This window comes from Ambystoma mexicanum, chromosome 3q (genome assembly GCF_040938575.1).
Source record: "Ambystoma mexicanum isolate Mex_15411 chromosome 3q, UKY_AmexF1_1, whole genome shotgun sequence".
NCBI classification, from domain to species: domain Eukaryota; kingdom Metazoa; phylum Chordata; class Amphibia; order Caudata; family Ambystomatidae; genus Ambystoma; species Ambystoma mexicanum.
Genome location: NC_090926.1, coordinates 572,408,440 through 572,422,809, shown reverse-complemented (window position 1 = coordinate 572,422,809; position 14,370 = coordinate 572,408,440). Strand labels below are relative to the sequence as shown.

The 14,370-nt window shown below is 45.2% G+C and overlaps 1 protein-coding gene across 2 annotated transcripts in view; it reads left to right on the top strand.

Moving 5' to 3' along the window:
* LOC138582748 (stress-70 protein, mitochondrial) overlaps positions 1–14,370 on the top strand; it is a 1,916,616-nt gene that overhangs the window by 1,562,390 nt on the left and 339,856 nt on the right. For both annotated transcript variants that reach the window (XM_069654348.1, XM_069654347.1), the window contains one exon: positions 2,135–2,252. In XM_069654348.1, coding sequence (XP_069510449.1) covers positions 2,135–2,252 — 118 coding nt within the window. The remainder of the gene's footprint in view (positions 1–2,134; positions 2,253–14,370) is intronic.

Genomic DNA, 14,370 nt, shown 5'->3' with positions numbered 1-14,370 from the left:
TCCTCCCCGACGAGATCCTCTCTTCCCCCGGACGAAGCACCGACTCGCATCCGCTGCCAGGAACAACTGCCCCCGCTGGAGCATTCTCACCACTTTAAGGTACCGTGTCTGCCAGGCCTCCCTTTCTAAAGATTGCTACAAGGTAATAATAATCCCTTAACCTTCTGGACTGGGCTGGCCGCCTTGACCCTCTAACTGGTCCCTTTCTTTTGGTCCAACTCTTTCTGAACCTTTGCAAGACTTCAACCGTGTGACCTTGGACACATTTTGTTCTGATCCTCTTAAAGTGGATCCGGCCTTCTGAACTCTAACTTCACAGTTTTACTTTGCCCTCCTCTCTTGTTGTGTTCTTGTGAAAGTGTTGGGATCTGTTTCAAATTATACTCTGCTTTTCTCTCCCTTTTAAAACGAATTATTAGAGTGCCATCTGCGTTAAGCGCTCACCGCTGTCTGAAAATAAGTGGGGCTTTACTTAAGACTTGTCTAATATTCTTCTAAGGGAGTGTATATCTTTTAGTGACCGTGTTTTTAACTGCTTAACATTAGTGCCTGTGTGTTTTTCTAGATGTGGTTTTAAATAAAGAATTATATCTCTTTTACGCCAAGCTCTGGTCAGTGTTTACTTGTTCTACTGTATTCTTTTGACCTATTGTGAATACTCTGTATACTGCCTAACTGTTCTTGAGGGAAGTCTGACTGCTCAGCCACAGCTACCAAGTGAATCTGTGTGGTACAGACTGCTACCAAGTGGGTTTACTGCCAAACACCTGTAGACTTAAATCTTTTGCAGTGGTCCCAGAGTGAACTGCACAGGTGTCTGCCTAAAACCTAGACCTAAACTTCAACCAATTCAAAACACAGAGCACTTTAAGGCCAAGAAGCAGAATTCCTCCAAAAGAAAATGTCTCTCGACCAACCAACCAGAGACCTACGATTGAGAAATGACATACTATTAGAAACCAGAAGATTTTGCAGAGACAATCATTGAGGATCTTCATTTTTCACTATTGCAGTTTAAGACTGGAACACGCTACCCAACATTTTGCACCCTACTGGACCATCTGAAAGTCAGGAACAGTCTAAAAACCTGCCTTTTCAATCCTTAACGGAGAGAATGTTTAAACTACACCCACCAGGCAGTGGAAGCAAAACATTTCAATAGTTTAACTTTCACGCACAGGCACAACCCAAGGGAATTTCATCCCAGCTCCCGACAGTATGTCTACAACAAAACGCACAGCACTCGAGAACTATAACAAGTGGAAGATACCACATCAATGCACCGCCAAAACCCTAGGAGAATGCCGTCCCTACATCCTAAAAATCTAATCCTCATTACAGTAGATGATCACGCATCAACCTTTAAAGCCAAATAACCTCTCACAATAATGCAACCGATAGCAAGACCAATCATTTTAACAGCACTACGGAAACCGCAGGAACACTCCTCACCTTTTGATTAACCCACAGTTTGTCTCTCCACCTTACTCGCCGCAAACAAATGCAAACTAGCCATTTGCACACAGTGCTGTATAAAACAAAGTGCCCAGGCTACGAACTTCACAAATTAATATCTAAATATAGCTAACCTACTCAGCCCCTGGCCAACACACGCTGGCAATATAAGCACAAGTCCGCCCCACAGAACTCGATGCTTTCTACACTTCATACCTAGAAAGCCTACATGCATGCAGAGCTCTAGATACTTCAAACTGCAATCTCAAGACAATGCACTGCAATATTGCCTCTCCCTCTCGTCCCAGCTAACCAAACACTTTCTTCCAGATCCACCTGGAGCCATGCAAATAGCAGCAGTATGCAGTACACGTCATAATAACATACGAAAAGAACAGCTACAGTTATGGAATAAAAAACCTTATTCGAACAGCTTTGTTTATTCTTTTCTATTTGGAAATTTTCTATTTTAAATTTAAGAACTTGGGCAAGCTTATTTTGATGTATAATTCTAATAACTGTCATGGATAAATGCATTTTCACTAATAGTACAATGTATAAGATTGAAATGTGTAAAAGCAAGCAAAATAGTGGATCTATGAGGTGAATGCTTTGTTGGTAGAACTTGTTAATATGTTACAGCATTATTTGTAACATAATGCATGTTTCTGATTCTCAGGTAGGAATTCCACCCGCCCCACGTGGTGTACCTCAGATTGAGGTCACTTTTGACATTGATGCCAATGGAATTGTACATGTTTCAGCCAAGGACAAGGGTACTGGTCGTGAGCAGCAAAGTGAGTATTATAATTTTTATTTTTTATTATAATACAGACTACAAAATAGGCTTTTATAAAAATGTCTACCTTTGCTTTCCCTCCTAAAATAACATTTCACACAATTTCAAATTTAACACCTCCTACTTCCATCGCCCACCCCCTATCAGCCAGGTCTATCTACTCGTAGCCCCAATCACGGTAACCATTAGCACTCTTGATTTTCATCCACAGTGCAGTCATGTGGTAAACCAAGGGAATGTCATTCCCTTCCAATACATGCTGCCACCATTTTATACCAGTGTTATCACAGCAACTGCCCATTGACCACTGGGCCTGCCCTCGATCTAGGTTAAAAACTGTGCAGCAACACCGCAGATGTTTAGCCTTTTCAATATAGTTCTGGCAGAACTTGCATGTACGAAGCCTTTTAGGTATTCCCGTTGTCGCCGCAATTCTATCCCGAGTGTCAACGGTGTTGAATTTGAGACTTATGTATTCCTCACATAATTTTGAGTTTGGGAACGCCACTGCATATCATCCTGTGTGAAGACCAATCTGTTGGGCATTAATCTAGTCAGCACTGCTACTTTTCGCTGCCAGGTTAATCCATTTCTGTTCACTATCGTATATGTTAGCAAATGTTTTCATCCTGCTTTTGAATTTAGGGAAGGCAGGTTCTACTCACTATACACGCTGTCCTTGCTTCTCAACAATCACCTGTTTCCCACATCTTGGTACATGCCCTGTTGTCTCTCTTCCTTTAACTTTCTAGTTTCCAGAACTAGTGCTGTAATCCACTTATCCTTGCATACAGATGTCAGTTGAGTATAGTAGTTGTTCAGGGTGGCTTACTCTATATTAAATTCACTGCTCGAAAACTCAATTGGCGTTCAGCGCCGTTGATGGAACAATGATCGAATCCAAAGTCCCTCTAACCTCTTGATGAACTTCTCCTGTTTCCCTCCCCAGGTAACACAGTCATACACATATACAGTGGATGGCATGCAGTGCCTTAAGAGTTTAACCTGCATATGATTGTGCAAACTTCTTAACCGCCCCAGCTGTTGACGCAGTTCTCTCTCCAGCAACCTAGTATGCAGTGTCCAATTTAGCTTTGTGTCACACGTGACCACTAGATATTTATATCCTGTCACTTCTTCTAGAGATACTCCTTGGAGAGTCCATCTGTACTGATTCCTGCTCCTACACTTAGGGTCCACTAATGACATGGTCTTAGTTTTAGTCAGATTCATACCTAACTCGTGTTCTGTCTCAAACAACGAGAGTCAATCGCTCCTGTAGGCCTGCAGGAGTGAGACTCGAGCACCAAATCGTCTACTTATATTTTTAGTTTACAGGCTCCACCTCCATTTTTCCCCTTAAATGCCAGCTGTAAATGTATGTTTAGTTGCATATGTGCTGATGGAAGGATATCTCGAGGGCAACGCGTTTGTCTTGGAAGCAAGGCAACGCAGAGCAACACAGGTTTGAATCCTGGTCCCACGCTTAGAGACTGGTCTCTGCTATTAAACATGTTATAAAAGATTATTTAATCACTGTGCTGCAGTGCAAATGTTATCCTTTTCCCTTGTGCTTTGCATCAGTCCAATTCCTACCTTGGTAGTGTTGCCACAACTTTGTGATCAGGGTATAAAAGAAGTTGGTGACCTTAAATGGATAATCATATTCACTTACTTGCTCCTTTTCTCACGTCCCTCAAATAATAATCTTGTGCACGTGTGCCTCTGTTTCATTTGACCCAACACCTCGGTGTTCTATCTAATATGACTTCCCAGGCCTTGAAAGGCATGAGAGCTCTGTTAATAAGACTAAAATACATTAAAGTGCGCAATATCTTGAGGAATTCTGTTTTAACATATCAATGCTGTCGAGATGTTTATTTTTCCACTTCCTTTTTACTATGTATAACAAAAACTTGATGAATCAAGGTGTTTGCCACCGCTAATGTATGAAGGATGCCAGTACACAACATTGAACACCCTGCAAACATAAACACAAACAATTAAACTCTTGCAGAATCCCGACAGTCAGAATTAGCTGACCAGATTGTCCTACACATATTCTCTTCTATTTGTCGTTGTGTAGTGTGCCATACATACACTGTTTTCCTCACAACCTCTTGCCAATCTTCAAATGCCAGGCCCATTGGTGATTTCCATTTTTGCAAAATGGTCCTATAGCCCAACATATCCATTCACCGAAAGCACATTTTAGGATTAATGGTAATGCCCTCCAGGTCTTCATCTCCCCCTTACACAAAGGCCTCACAAATACCGGTGATCCGAGTATGGAGGCTCAGTTGATGTGGGATTGGGTGTTTTCCTAGAAATGCTTCACCTTCCCACATCTCCAGAACATGTTAACTAGTTTTGGTGATGTGTCCCAACCTTCACCATGCCTGTGTGTCTGATAAACCCTTTCTAAACATTAAGTCTGGGGTCTAGGATGAATGGTGCATGATCTTAATCTGACACCCCGACACACCAATCCAAGGATGCCATCTCTGCACTGTTCTTCTTACCAGGCCCCAATAATTCTCACATCTGCCTGTTCTTTTGTTAGCAAGGTGTAGATCAGTGAAGCTCCATGCGGTTGGTCCGAAAGCATTGCCACAGTAGCCCACATGGCTGTTGTCAAGCTGCTGCTATCTGGGTCTTTCAAGTTTACCCTTTCCATATTTTTCTGCAGATGTCTGTCAACACTGTATGAGCTGCCACCCATGCCCCCTCCACAGCTCATCAAAGGGCAGCCCCCTATTTCAAACGCAAACGTCACTCAGATGTTTAATACGCTTGGGTACCAGTTCATACAAAGCAATGTCTTTCCATCAGTTAATATTGAGGGGTTTATCCATACGGAGGACTCTGCAAAAAGATATGGACGACATCCCTACAATCTGCACTTTCTTCAGCAGCACCAGTTTTGTCCACTTATTTTTTAACTGTTTTGGACAGTCCTGAGCAGCGCTATTGAACCTAGTCATTTTGTACTGCTGAATCACCTGTAATCCCGCTGCAGAGGTGATGTGCGTTGAATGCTATATTTCGAATGGATTGTGTCCTCCAACTTATTCCTCATCTTAGATGTATTTGTCCAGCTTTAGCTGCTTCGGAAATTTTTTCTCGCCAGAGGGCGCCGTGAGTCGATGTCGTCGAGTCGAAGTCCCTCAAAGGCCTCCGACGAGGGTGACGTCATTGGGTATATAAGGAGCATGCGCGGCGCCCATTGGCCTCAGTTCCGTTTTTCCGCAGTACGTGTTGCTTCGGAGACTCGGCGCGCCTCGATAGTTCTGTGAAGCACAGTTATTGTGAAAGAAGATATTCGAGATGTCTGCGTCGTCGACCCCGACTACCCCGCATTCAGGGTTCAAAAAATTTAAAACCTGTGGTTCCAAAATGTCGATCATGGATCTGCACCAAAAATGTCTGTGGTGCCCTGGCGAAAACCACGACATGGAGGCTTGTACGAAGTGTCAGGCAATGACGGGCAAGGCCTTGCGAGAGAGGAAGGGAAAGCTACAGGTAGGTTGAAAACCGACCGAAAGGCCTCAAGCGTCAAGTCGAGATCCCATGAGGAGAAATCTCCTCGACGCGAAAGGCGAAAAACATAGGTCTAGGTCCCGAAGTGGTTCCCACCATTCTTCGTCTATGACGAAAAAGTCTAAAAAGAGACGCCACCGGTCCCCTTCCACCTTGTCTTTTGACGAATCCTCCAAGAAAATGAAATGCCCCACAAAACATTCTTCCTCTGAAGAATGGGAAGCATTTAGAGTTAAAATGATGGAGGTTTTTGAAAAGGCTAAGCCTTGGTCCGCGCCTTCCTCGGAAACCCGGCTGAGAGCGTTACCATTCCGACACCCGGGTGATCCAAGGAGGAAAGATCGGGAACCTTCCAGGACCCCGAGTGATAAAGATCGCTTGAGTCGAGTCGACCGCTCGAGGTCATCAATGCCGTCCGGAACCCGATGCACCTCGAAGGACGAGCCTTCGAAGAGCGTCTCAAAGCCCTTGAAGCCAGCTATGTCAACGACTGCTATTTCGTCGATGCCATAGACGCCTTTGTCGACGTCGACCCCGAAGCCCTCAGTGCCAAAAGTTTCAAAGGCTGCAGTTCAGCCAGAAACTGACAAAATAGCAGCAAAAGAAAAAGCTGCAAAGACTACAAAACCTTCAGCCTCCACTGTAACAGCTCCTCCAGAAAAAATGTATAAACCTCTACCAAGGAAGTAATATTTTAAATCCTTGACTTTAATATTTGAAGAACAAGAAAGGTCTGAGGAGGAGGATGTTCCTTTTGGCCTAGAGTATGGCACCCCTAATGTCCCAGAATGTCTAATTTCTGAGGAAAGCAGAATGAGGGATTTAGTGGAAACCTTGCATAACGCAATTGGAGTTGACACATCACCTGAGACAGAATTTGGCAGACCAGAACCAAGGGAACATGCCAGTCCCTCATACAGATAACTGATGACAAAGGTTGTGGATTATTTAGGATGGTCTAGACCACCAACTCAGTTCATCCAGGATGACCTGACCTGACATATTGAATCATGGCCCCACCGAAGATCCGATTTTACCCTTCCATGTAGCCTTACAAAATAGGGTGGCCAAAAATTGGGAGCCCCAGACTCAATTCCTCCTGTAAAGTAGTCCCTCACTTCAAAATACCACCCTTCCATAGCGACCCCGGCTATCTGTCCAAACACCCTACTCCTGAGAGTCTGGTGGTCCAGGCAGCCACAGCTTCAAATAAGGTGGCATACCCTTCCATCCCTCTGGATAGGGACAACAAGCGTGTGGATGGTTGGGCATGCAAGGTATTTTCAGCTGGGAGTATGGCATTAAAATCGACCAACTCCACATGTGCCTAGGCAACATTTTCGTACACTCTGTGGGAGTGCATTGCGATGGCGGCGGAACACATACCAGAAGGGGAAGAAAGGGAAGGATTCCTAACCATTGTTAGAGATTGAAAGGAGGCCATGCAGGAATCCCTTCAATCTGGATTGGACACTGCAGATAGCGTGAGCAGGTCTATGGCCACTAGCACAGTGATACGCAGACTTGTGTGGTTGCGAAAGTTGGGTTTTGCACCAGACGCAACCTCAAAGCAATCCACCGGGGAGACACTTTTTGAAGCTTCCAGACCCGCTCCTACAGCAGGAAGTTTTAACCCTGCTAGAGAAAGGTGCTATAGAACCAGTACCTGTAGCGGAGAGGAAGGATGGTACTCCCCATATTTTTTGATCCCCAAAAAGCACGGAGGACTGAGATCCATCTTGGACTTAAGAGGCTTGAACAAGCTCCTCAGGAAGGACAAGTTCAAGATGGTTACTCTTTCTCAGATCCTTCAGGCCCTTCAACCTCTGGATTGGTTGGTGTTCTTGGACCTTCAGGATGCTTATTTTCATGTGCCAATCCATCTCAAGCACAGAAAATACCTGAGGTTTGCGGTTGGCGACTCGCGTTATTAGTTTCGAGTCCTACCATTCGGGTTGACCTCTGCCCCAAGGGTCTTCACCAAGTTGATGGCAGTGGTGGCAGCGCCCCTCAGGAGAGGGGTGATTCACGTCTACCCCTACCCGGACGATTGGTTGATCAGGGCTTGTTCTGCCGAGCAAGCCCTGAATCATCTGAAAGTCACCTGCCACTTCCTCTACAGACTGGGCTTCTCCCTCAATTTCAAGAAGTCACAAATGACACCTTCCCAACAGATCTAGTTCATAGGGGCTGTATTAGACACATCCTTGGGAAAGAGCTTGCCTCCCAAGTCGAGGGCTCAAGACATTCTTCAGATGGTTTCCAAATTCCAAAATGCACAAAATCTCCAGGCCTACGACTTCTTGAGGTTGCTTGACCTCATTGCAGCCTGCATTTTCCTAGTGCCAGAAGCACGCCTCAGGAAGAGATCCCTTCAATGGGCTCTAAATACTCAATGGTCCCAATTCTCAGGACAAATGACGGATCTCCTTCAGATTCAGAACAAGGTTCGGTAGGATCTTCTGTGGTGGACTTGCACAGAGAACATCCTAAAAGGAGAACATTTTTGGTAACCGTGGCCGGAGATTACAGTAGTGACGGACGCCTCATTCATGGGGTGGGGAGGTCATGCCAATGATCTGACAATCAGCGGTCGTTTGTCTCCATTGGAGTCCAAACTACACATAAACCTTTTAGAGCTGAGAGCAATCAGGCTAGCGCTGAAGGCTTTTCTGCCATTTGTCAAGGGGAAAAAATGTCCTGATAATGATGGGCAACACAGTGGCCATGCATTACCTAAACAAAAGAGGAGGTGCAGGGTCACTACCCCTGTGCAGAGAGGCAATGCGGCTCTTGTATTGGGCAATTCAGGAAGGAATCTCCTTATCAGCAGTTCATCTAGCCGGGGAGAATAATATGACGGCGGACGCTCTGAGCAGGCAGAGTACTGTGTCACACGAGTGGGAACTGGCTTAGGAAGTCCTTCAGGAGATCTTCACCCTTTGTGGAACCCCTCAAGTAGACCTGTTTGCGACCAAAATCAATGGGAAGTGCGAAAGGTATTGCACAAGGGAATTTCCCCCGAGAGGAGTCCTAGGGGACGCGCTTGTGGTGGAGTGGAACTTCCCACTGCTATACGCATTCCCTCCGATCCCCATCATTCCTCAAGTCATCAGGAGGTTAAGACGATTCAAAAACCACATGATCCTAATTGCCTCGGATTGGGCCAGGAGAATGTGGTACCCGGACCTTCTAGATATGTCCATCTGCCCTCCATTACGTCTTCCTCAGAGAGATGACCTTCTCTCACAAAAGGAGGGCCAGGTTCTCCATTCAGAGGTCAGGACTCTCAACCTTCATGCTTGGTATCTGAGAGGCTGAGATACAAGGATTGGGACCTTCCGGATGACGTCATGGAGGTGTTGCTTTCGGCGAGAAGGCCAGCAACAAAATCTTTGTACCGTTGCCGTTGGAAGACGTTTTGCAACTGGCGCAGGGAAAAGAATGTTGATCCTTTTCTGTGTCCTATTCCAGAAGTATTATCCTTCCTCTTATCATCGGCACAAAGAGGTCTCAATGTTGGGACCATTAAATTATATCTTGCAGCGCTTTCCATCTTCAAGCGCTCTTCGGAAGAATGTTCCTATAACAATGCTTCCCACTCTAAAGAGCTTGCTTTTGGTAAAGCTGTGCTGTATGCAGCTATATAATAAAAATCTACTCCCTCCTCCAAAGAAGTTTACACTGCTTTGGGAGTCTATCTAAGATGAGGAATACGTTGGAGGACACAATCCATTCGAAGAACAAGTTACTTACCAACTGGTAACGTTCTTTCAACTGGATGTTCCTTCAACGTATTCCTCATCGCCCTCCCATCCTACCCCTCTGTAGATTTTCCGGTGTTGTTACCACTTCAACTCTCGCAAGGCTGAGACCTGGCTACCTACACTATCTATACAGCAGAGCAAGAAGGGAAAAACAGAACTCAGGCCAACGGGCGCCACGCGTGCTACTTGTATACTGGATGACGTCACCCTCGACAGAGGCCTTTGAGGGACTTCGACTCGACAACATCGATGCACGGCGCCCTCTGCCGAGAAAACATTTCCGAAGCAGCTAAAGCTGGATAAATGCATCTAGGATGAGGAATACGTTGGAGGAACATCCAGACCATTACCATTTGGTAAATAACTTGTTCTTCTCAAAGTCAGGTATGCAAATTCCTCTGCACATCACTGTGCGCTTTATCTTGCGTAGAGAAATCCCTGTTGGTTTTTTATACCATATGAACTCTCGTGTGCTTGTTCAAATCCTTTAATTTTCGGCCAGGCACCAGTAGTGTAAGTGTATTTATGTTCAAGGCCAATAGCATTTCAACTGAGCTGACCATGCCCGTGTTAAAAACATGGTTGTCCACCTTCCTAGCAAATCCTTCACCTGCTCAATCAGTCCTCTCGTGTTTAGTCTCCATATTTCAAAGATTATAATAATTATAATAGTTTTTTTAATAATGCGCTTAATACCGGAGAGGTTTCTAAACGCAGGCCTGGGATTCGAACCTGGGTTGCTCTGTCGTCTTGCTTCCAAGATGAGTGTGTTGCCACTGAGCTATACTACCCGTCTTCAGTCAACTGTGTCCAAGTATTTGATCTTCCTCTGACAACATTTGAAGCAGAGTCCGTCAAGCAGTTGTCTGTGGCAAATCTTGGTGATTGGTAGATCCTCCGACTTTGACCAGTTGATGTGATACCCACATATAATCCAAAATTCCTTGACTGTGCCCTGCAGGTTACATTTGAGTGAGGTTAGATTTCACATCACCAGCAGCATGTCATCCATATAGAACCATAGTTTCTGCACTGCCCTGTTTGTAGTGCACAACCTTGATAGTCTGTTTCCCCTATTGTGACTGTTAAGGAATCCTTCGCTAGTGTGAACAAGAGAGACAAGAAGGGACAGCCCTGCCTCTTCTCTCTCGCTAATCCAAATGACTTAGACAGGAGAGCATTTGTCTTCCTGGAAGCTGCTTGAGAAGTGTAGAGAAACCCTGCCATATCCATGCATTTTCCAACAATTCCAATTTGCTGAATGACTAGGCCTTTGCTACATCAAATCTTGAGAGGCCTGGCCTTTTTGTATCATACAGAGTAGCTTTCTCATGTTATCAGAGACCTTTTTGTTTCTCACAAATCCACATTGGTCTGGCCCAAACAGTTTGACCAGTACTCTTTCAAGTCTCCTTGCCAGTATATTCACAAGCACCTTGTAATCATTCTTTCATAAGGTTAACTCCCATCTAGCTTCTGAAAAATGTGGATCCTTTGTTTTCCTTGAGTAGTAGACAGGGTTGTGTCTGAGGCTGTCTGGCAGTATCCTTTTCGAACTTGCTTTTTCAGCACTGCGTGCATCAGATCGGTTCTATGAATTATTGTTGCATTTGTTTCCCGAATGGCAACTTTGCCAAATGATTTTTGGATGATTTTGCTGATTTCTCTTTTTTTGTATTTTTTTTTAGCACAAATAGTGGTTGACCCGCACGCCCCCATTATATACCATACACTGATTTACCATATACTTGTTTGTGCTAAAAAACATTGGAAAAAGATGCTGCACAATTGAATTTGGCAAAGTTGCCATTTGGGAAAAGTGAGCTAGACAAGCAGATCTAATGCTGTCGGTTGCAAGATTTTATAAAAGTCTGCTGTGCATCTGCCTCTGGACCTGACAACTTTCCTTTCCGAAATGTAGCATTGCAATTGCTGCCTTTAACTTCTCTCTGATTATCTCCTCATCCAGCAAAGTGACCGTCTTTCCGAAGGCACTGCAGCTTGACATTACCAGTGACATCTGCCAACACACTTATCCCAACCTTCTTCTCTGAATGGAAATTTCGAATGGATTGTGTCCTCCCACGTATTCCTCATCTTTGATATACTCCGATATCCCGTTTGCAGTTCAGAAACTTTTCTCAGCAGATGGCGCCGTGCGTCGTCGGTCGTCATTGTCGACCGCATGTCCCTCGAGAGCTTCCGTCCTCCTCGAGTATGACATTGACGCTGGTATATATGGCATGCTCCGCGCCTGCTGCCTCAGTTCCGTTATTCCGCACAGCTGCCAAAAACGGTTCTTTGCCTCAGTGTGTTATTTACTGTGTAGTTACGAGTTTGTTACAAACATATCTATAACAGGCTTCAAGAAATGTTGAAGGAGAGGAAGGGGAAACTTGCTTTGGGCATACTATCCCCGAATTAGTGTTTGGTGATCCCCACTTAAGTTTCGTCTGAAAATAAGAGTCCAAGAGGGAGAGCTCTGCACCGGGCCAAGAGGCACAGTAAAAGTTTGAAGCGTTCAAGATCTCGGTGGTCCTCTTCGTAACCTTCGAGAAGTTCAAAGAAAAAGAGTCATCGCTCAAGATCGTCCTCTGCAGATTCTTCACGGAAGGAAAGCGGGCAAGATTTCCTAACAGGGTGCTAGTCAATTGGAACTGTAAAAGTTCTGATGGTAGATGTAAAAGGTCTTGGAGAAGGCGGCAAAGCCAACCCCTTCGTTGAAGTCGTTAGAGACTCCCGACCCCATCGCGTGAAAATCCATCAGGGTTTCGTCTGTGAAAACCACTGACTGTGCGCCCAAGAACCTGGACAGTAGGTCGAAAGCTTCGAAGGCATCTTGTGCACCTCTCATGTCCTTAACGCCTCGAAGGGTTCCTACTTCTCCGACCAATTTATCAGCGTCGAAGGTGTCGAAGTCGGGTCTATTGTCGCCGAAAAAGTCAGTCAGGTTCGAAGCCCTGGAGGACTTTTGAAAGCCTGTCGAAGGTTTTTAAACCTCAGGGGAAAAAGAGACTTAAATCCATGGCCTCTATTTATGAGGAAGTGGTGGAGCAAGAAAGCCCTATTTATAGTTGTGATACGGTAAACGGCACTCCTGGTGTTTCAGAGGAGCTGCTGGTGTTTCAGAGGAGCTGATATCCCAGGAATCCAAAATAAGAGACCTTGTGGACACCCTGCAGAATGACAGCATTCTAGACACCTCTACAGAGGTTGCTTTTGGCACTCCCGAAGGTTCAGGGCATGCTGATGCATCTTATAGATCAGTAATGGCAAAGGTTATTGAATACCTTGAATGGGGAAGATCATCTGTTTAATATGAACAGGATGACCTTACAGATATTTTGGACAGGGGACCTCATAAGGACCCAGTCCTTCGCTTCCATACAGCAGTGAAGAATAGAGTTCTGGAGAACTGGAAATATTCAGATACCATCCCTGCAGTTCATAAGGATTTCACTAAAAATACAGACCCTCATCAGTGGATCCAGAGTTTCTTTCGAAACATCTGAGTCTACAAAGCCTTATTGTGCAAGCAGCTACTGCTGCATCTAAGGGAGCAGCCTATCCCACAGTCTCTCCGGACAGGGAGGATAAAAGGCTTGATGCCATGGGATAGAAAGTTTTCTCTGCAGGGAGGATGGCACTGAAAGCAACAAATGCAGCTTGTGCTGTAGCGAAGTTCACCTACACTTTGTGGGAGATGATAGCCATGGCATCTGAACACATGCCAGAGGGTGAAGAAAGGATGGTTTTATGAGCATTATTCAGGACGGTAAAGATGCTATGTGCCAATCATTGCAGTCAGGGGTAGACACTGCAGATTGTATTAGCCATTCCATGGCTTCTGGTACAGTGCTTAGATGATTTGCCTGGCTTTGGATATCAGGGTTTGCTTCTGACATGCAATCCAGATGATTGGATATGCTGTTTAAAGGGTCTTGCTTGTTTTGATCTAAAGCAGATCAAAGTCTTGAAAAGTTGCAGTCATCTAAAGCAGCGGCAAAATCTTGGAGTCAGGCCACTAGGCAGCAACAACAAGGTCGAACAGGGTCGAACAGCTCCAGAATCGTTCTTTTTGTTACTATTCCTCAATTTGCAGGCGAAGAGGTCAATTTAATTAGAGGGAACAGAGAAGACAAGCTCGAGGTAGTCAAGGATGCCCCAGGCAGAGGAGCTGCAGCAGTATCGACTGCCTTGCCTTCTGCACCAACCGGTGCCATGAATCCACTTTGAAAACTTGAATCATTTGACAGTTGTAGGAGGCAGGTTATGCCAGCATCTGAAAGAATGGCGAAGTATTACAACAGATGCTTGGGCACTACAAACAGTCACCCATGGTTACTGCCTTCCTTTTCTAAAGAGACCACCAGACTGTCCCCCAGGAGGCCAGTCCTTGAAAGTACCAGATTTGCTCCTTCTACAGGAAGTTCAGACACTGTTGGAGAAGGGTGCAATCTAACAGGTGCCTGTAGCGGAAATACATCAATGCTGGTACTCGCCTTATTTTCTGATCTTGAAAAAGGACGGAGGGTTTTGACCCATCTTGGACTTGAGATGCTTGAACAAGTTCCTCAGGAAGGACACGTTCAAGATGGTCACTCTCTCGCAGATCCTCCAGGCCCTTCAGCTCCAGGATTGGATGGGGTCATTGGATCTTCAGGATGCTTATTTTCATGTGCCAATTCATCTAAAGCACAGGAAATACCTGAGATTTGTTCTCACTATCCGTTTCGAGTTCTGCCATTCAGGCTGACCTATGGTCGAAGGATTTTCACCAAGCTGATGGCTGTGGTGGCAGGACAGGAC